The 6,000-nt window shown below is 53.0% G+C and overlaps 1 protein-coding gene across 3 annotated transcripts in view; it reads left to right on the top strand.

Annotated features, from left to right (window-relative positions):
* Positions 1 to 508: 508 nt before the first annotated feature.
* Hip1r (huntingtin interacting protein 1 related) overlaps positions 509 to 6,000 on the top strand; it is a 31,288-nt gene continuing 25,796 nt past the window's right edge. The window contains exon 1 of one of the 3 annotated variants that reach the window (XM_075979140.1): positions 509 to 735. In XM_075979140.1, coding sequence (XP_075835255.1) covers positions 643 to 735 — 93 coding nt within the window. In that variant the 5' untranslated portion in view covers positions 509 to 642. Of the gene's footprint in view, positions 736 to 4,511; positions 4,736 to 6,000 lie in introns of those variants that run through there. The other 2 variants (XM_075979135.1, XM_075979146.1) reach the window with 2 other exon arrangements.

Below are 6,000 nucleotides of genomic sequence, written 5' to 3'. Positions count from 1 at the left end.
AAGGAGACCCAGTTTGCTCCAGTTCCCCCCACCCCCGCGATTGTAAAGGAAGACGGGGGTGGGGGGGCGAAGGTTTGGCAGAAGAAGGTATAAAGCAAAGAGTAGGTATTTGGTCCATTCATTTGGTCCGTCAGGGGGCGGGGTGTGTTGGGGAGGTCTGGGGAGCTAGAGGTGTGCAAGGAGGTGGGGACAGATATGCAAAGGGCATTCCCAGTGAGTCCCGGGGGACGAAGCAGGTGCAGGGCCTTGGGGTTCAGGGAGGGGTGCTGGGTAGGGCGTCCCGGGGGACCAGAGAGCAGCAGGGCAGAACGTCCTGGGTGACAGAGGGGTGCAGGGCAAGGTGTCCCAGGAGTCCTAAGGGACCAAGGTGGGTGCAGGGCCCGGGCTACCCGGAGTCCTAGGGTTGATCAGGGGATGCAGAGGGCGGGGCACGCCAGGAGTCCTGGGGGGCCGGAGGGGGCGGGGGCGGAGCGTGCAGAGCCGGGGAGGGCGGGGCGCCGGTTGGACTGCCCGAGTGGCTGGCGGGAGGGGCGGCGGCTCCTCCCCGCGTGGCGCGGCGCGCGGCCTCCGGGTGCCTAGGCTCGGGCCGGGCGGTGACGCCTCATTCGCGCGGAGCCGGGCCGGGACACGGTCGGCGGCAACATGAACAGCATCAAGAACGTGCCGGCGCGGGTGCTAAGCCGGAGGCCGGGCCACAGCCTGGAGGCCGAGCGCGAGCAGTTCGACAAGACACAGGCGAGCGCGGACGCGGGCAGGGCGGGTGGCGGCGGTGCGGGGGCCCTCGGCGCGCTCGGCCCTGCGCGGACGGTTGCGGGTTCCGCGGCGCGGGCGGCGCAGGTGACCGGAAGCCGCGCAGCTGCCGGGGCCGGGCTTCAGGGATGCGGACGCGGCCCAGGTGCGCACGGCCGCGCGGGGCCCGGGGGAAGCTCCCGGCTCTCTCTGCTCTCGAGCTGTTTCCACGGTCGCACAGTATCTTATTATCTGCTGGGTGAAAAGTTTCACGTATGTCGCCAGACTTGTTTGCCCGCGCGGGGGCCCACTTATAAATAGGCTGCCACCCCCTCGTTAAACACAGGCGCCTGACAGACGGAAACTTCCCAGGCTCCCTCCTGCGCTCCCACGCGCCGCTCCTCTCCCAGGAGAGGGCCCGACCTGAAAGGTGGCGTGGAAAATTAAATAATACCCTGGTACGCATTCATTCATGCATGGGTTTTGGGTTCTAGGACCCACGGGTGCAGGTTGCTTTGTCTATTTTTTTTTTTTAAGTCAGGGTCTCATGTGGTCCACGCTAGCCTTGCTTCCACCTCCCAAACGCTGCTATTGTAGACGTCTACCACCACGCCTGGTCCCCCGCTTTTGGATTTACAAACTCTGCCCTGTTCCTAAGTCTTGGGTGGACGCGCAAGGGGGCGCGGAGGGAGGGGTCACTACTGATTATTTGCTAGACTAAGTCAGCCTAGATCGAAATGGCTGCGTTTTCTATTTAAACTTTAGCACTGAAGGAAGCCACAGACTCCTCCCACCTGTGTCTAAAGCAGGTTGGTGATATTTGCATTTGTGGGTGCCGCTGGAGAGTTCCTTCCCCCTTGGCCAGAGCAGAGAGCAAGGACTCCTGCGGTTGCTTTCAAAACGAGTTAGCACAAGCGGTTTCGTTTTGAAATAGGAGAAAAACGTGAGATCTAACCTTTGTGCCTCTGATAGACAATGATAGTAATAAACTTCAGGACGGGAGTGCTCCGTGCATGCCAAGTGCTGGTACCAACCTGGCTGCAAATGATTAATTTATCCATGTGATCCCCATCTGGTCCAGCCTGGATCACCCACCATAAAAACAAACATGGCGTTTGATGTGAAGTCATTAATACATAATTAATTGTGCTAGTAAAGTTGCAGAGCCTAGGGAGACGGACTGTTGGCACTGAGAATCTGGGTGTTGTCAGGAGCTTGATCTGTTCCATGAGTTTTAGAATTCCTCTCCCGCTTTTGAGCAGGTGCAGAGAAAGCTCTGGTGGCTACAGGAAGAGATGGGGGAGGAGATGGGATTTTAAAGGTCAAGTTGATTGATCTTCCGCTTAAATGATTATGTCAAGGGTAACCTTCCTGAATGTCAGAGGGACAATCTCTGATAGAGGACCACATGAGTTTGGTGGCTGGTTTGTAAGTCAGGTGGTTCTTTTTGCTTCCTTTGTTCATTTTTAAAACTCTTAACTGCATTTATCTCTTGTGCGGGCGCGACAGCCTGTGAATGGAAGTCAGGGGATGCGTGCAGGCATTCTCTCCTTTCATCCTATGTGTTCAGATCCAGGTTGTCTGATTTATCCGCAAGCGCCTTTACCTGCTGAGCCGTCTTGTGTGCCCCCCTTGAGTTTTTGAGGAATTGAAAGGGTTGCTCATGAATGACTTTTTACTAAGGAGTCATAGGGCTCACCCACTCCAGAGCAACTTTTTCATAGACGAGAGGGAGCCCCGGGCCTAGCTTCACAGTGGCATGTAAGAACGAGGTTTCATAAGTAGTTAATATTTAATTAGATCATTCCCAGAAATATCTAGCAAGCTGCCGGCCAGGCCTTTTGCAGGAAAGGCCTAGAGAGCCCTGGTTACTGCTTCCGTGTCTCCTTTGGGATAGAAAATAGCACATCCAGTACTGGGACCTGCTTCCCTTTGGAACACACGGCCTATCTTGACATTGACAGTGGCGGGTGGCGGCCATGGAGCAGCTAGTTTAGCATTGAAATTCTCAGCAGTCTATCAGTCTCTCCTCTTGGGCTCCCGGGGCCAGGAGGAAGAGGAATGCTTACATGTTTGCTCTGTGGACAGGACACGCCCTGTTTTGCACAGAACTCTGTGGTTTACCTCTCAGGAGTGTGGAGGGAGGCAGTCATCCTTCCTTTTGGCAGCTGGTGCTTGAATTATGAGCTTCTGGCCTCAGTGGCGTGTCCCAGAGACAGTTTGCTCAGCCCCATTACTTTAATCCCTTTGTCCATAAGACCCCTTTTCAAAATGTCATGTTTTGAATATAAAATGCTACGCAACTCATTGTACCTGTATTCTGGAAACCAGACCTTTAAAAAGACCGTGTGACATCATAGAACACACTTGTAGACAGGGTAGACCTGGTCTCTTGGCTGTGATCCTGGGGGCGGGGACCAAATTGCCTGACTACAGAGCCTGCTTTTTCCTTTTTCCACAGAAGACAGGGCTGGTTCTGTGTTTCTGGAAGAGTATACTGTGAGATACTGTGTGGTAGGTTGAGTCATGCCCCTGCAAAGATGACCACAGTCTAACTAAATGTGTTATTTGCGTAACGCAGATTGTTGTTGGAGCCAAGTTGCTCAGCCACTGATCTTGAGATAGGAGGTTGTTGTGAGTCACCAGGTGGGCCCTATGTAGCAAGGGTCCCTAAATGCAGATGAGGGAAGCAGGAGAGGCAGGTGGTCACAGTGACACGAGATTAAACTCTGCTGGCTGTGTGTGGCTTTGAAAGAGCCAACGGCTAGGGAATAATGCCATCCTTTATAAACTGGAGAAGGCGAGGAACAGATTTCTGCCCTAGAACCCCAGAAAGAAACACAACCCTTTTAACCCTGCGATACCCATTCCAGGAGCTGGGAATGTGGTTCAGGGCATAGACTGCTTGCCCAGCACGCACGAACCCCTGAATTTTAGTCCCAGCACCACATAGCTCTATCATGGTGGTCCATGCCTGTCACCACAGGATTTGGGGGTTGGGGATGGAGAAAGAGGATTAAAAGTTCAAAGTTGTCCTTACGTAGAAGGCCCGTGCATGGGCTATGAAAACATCTCAGACTTCTGGACTGCAGAACTGTAAGCTGTTCAGTGCCGTTTACTAAAAGTGTAGCTATTTGTCACAGCAGCCAGGAGGGACCAATACACACTGCACAGTGAACATGGACTTCTCCACTCCCTCCACCCCCAAAGTTCACAATCTGGGACCTCTGAGAAAGAAGCCATCTTTGAAGCACACCGTGGCCCACGCTGCAGCTAGAAGCTGCGAATATGATTGTGTTTTCCTCTCTGTGGGACACACAGTTGCCCTTTGGTTTGCTTCTCTGAGCCATGAATTTACCCGCAGCATGCAGAAGCCGAGGCCAAGGGAGCAGCCTCTTCTCAGGTCAGGATGAGAGAAACCCTTTAATCATAGTTCAGGGTTAAGTCCGGGGAAACTCTGGCTCCAGAGGTGAAAGGGTGAGGGCCGAGGCGTTCCCACAGGGGAGCCAGGTGCTGAGGCAGCAGCAGATGGAAATAGTTCATACCTTCAGTTTTCCAGGTCAGCAACATCCCTCAGCAGCCCCCAGGGACCAAAATCTTGTAAAGATTGACATTTAATTGACAAGTCCTGACTTCTGGGTGCAGCTGCGATACAGCAGCCCTGCTGAGTTAGACACAAAAGAAGGGTCAGGCGAATGCTACAGTTTAGGTCAACTACTGGCCTCTAGACAAATTAACAGGCAGGTGAAGTGAATTTGGGTTGTATCTTTGACTTCACCCAGCATATCCTGAATGAATCCCTCTCAACACTGGCGCACTGTTAAGTGTGAATGGGGTGTTTCTTGTTCTGCTCATCCCTGGAGCCAGCCCTCCCTGCATTCAGCAGCTGCCTGTGGACATTGCAGGTGTGAGGAGCAGCCAGGCCTCGGTGACGGCAGATGGGGGTGATTTGGTCAGGGGGCAGAGCCCCCAGGCCTTGGTATCGTGCGGAATTTTCCTCAGCCAGGTGAGTCTCAGAACCTAATTACCAGAGGCAGCTCACAGGGGTGAGCAGGTTTTGGAAAGTGCTCTAAGTTTCTATTGGTTGAAAGCAGTTCTGGGATCTGTTCAGGTCCCATGCCACATTCAGGGCTGTCACTCAGCCCTGATCTGCTCCTAGCTCAAGGCGTGGCTCCAAGCACTGCAGAAGTAGGGAGGTGTGTGACTATAGCATGTTACTACATGTTTGCACACTCAGAATATTTACAATAGTAGAAAAAAAACCCAGCCCCGGAGTTGAAGGAGATCCCTAACCACATGGTGTATAGCCGAAACTTGCAGCTCTGTCTAGCTGTTATAATTGGTGCTGGCTGAGGCCTTGAGGCCTGAAGTGGGCTGTGTCCCCAGGAGAAGGCGTATGCCTATATCACAACAGCTGGCCAAGCGAGAGGAGACAAAAGTCAAGACCCCTGTCCTACAGGGAAGAATAGACTGGGCTCACAGATACTTTACATCCTTAAAGAGCATGGCTGCAGCCAGGTGGGCTGGGCTGACTCCCAGGCTGCCCTAAGGGACACTTGTGAGGCAGGGGTGGAACAGGGCTGCCTGTTCCTCACCTTCTTACCTTTGCTTCTGTGCCCTGGGACACACTGATAAGAGCACACCGACTACATTTCTTGACCTTGTCCTGCAGAATTGGGATATACAGTAGGAGGGGCAAAAGTCACCTTAGTACATTCCTGGAATGGAGGGGTGTTAGCTATGGAAGTGTGCCGAGAAGTTAAGAACCTGGGTTGGGGGCTGGAGAGATGGCTCAGTGGTTAAGAGCACTGCTGCTCCTGCAGAGGACCCAGGTTCAATTCCCAGCTCACAACTGTCTGTAACTCCAGTTGTAGGGGATTCAACACCCACATACAGCTATGCATGCAGACAAAACACCAATGCATATTAGATAGGTAGGTAGATAGACAGACAGACAGACAGACAGATCCCATATTTACATTAGATAGATCCTATATGTACATTAGATAGGTAGACAGACAGACAGATTAAAAAAAGATCCTGGGTCAGGCCTGGCTCTGTCACATCACTGCTCTGTGCCTTAGTGTCCCCATTTTCAAGACAGTAATAATGACACAACCCCGCCCCAATGGAGTAGCTGTGGGTATGTGCAGGGTGTAGCAAATGTGTTAGCAGATTGTATGCAGGAAAGCCGGCAGAATTGAAGGAAATAAAAAGTGTCCTGAGTTTAGCCAGCTGAAGGGGACAACCAGGTCGGACTTCTGGACAAAG

This window comes from Microtus pennsylvanicus, chromosome 1 (assembly GCF_037038515.1).
Source record: "Microtus pennsylvanicus isolate mMicPen1 chromosome 1, mMicPen1.hap1, whole genome shotgun sequence".
Taxonomy (NCBI): domain Eukaryota; kingdom Metazoa; phylum Chordata; class Mammalia; order Rodentia; family Cricetidae; genus Microtus; species Microtus pennsylvanicus.
Note: the sequence above shows the minus strand (reverse complement) of the source record. Positions and strands in the feature narration are given on the sequence as shown.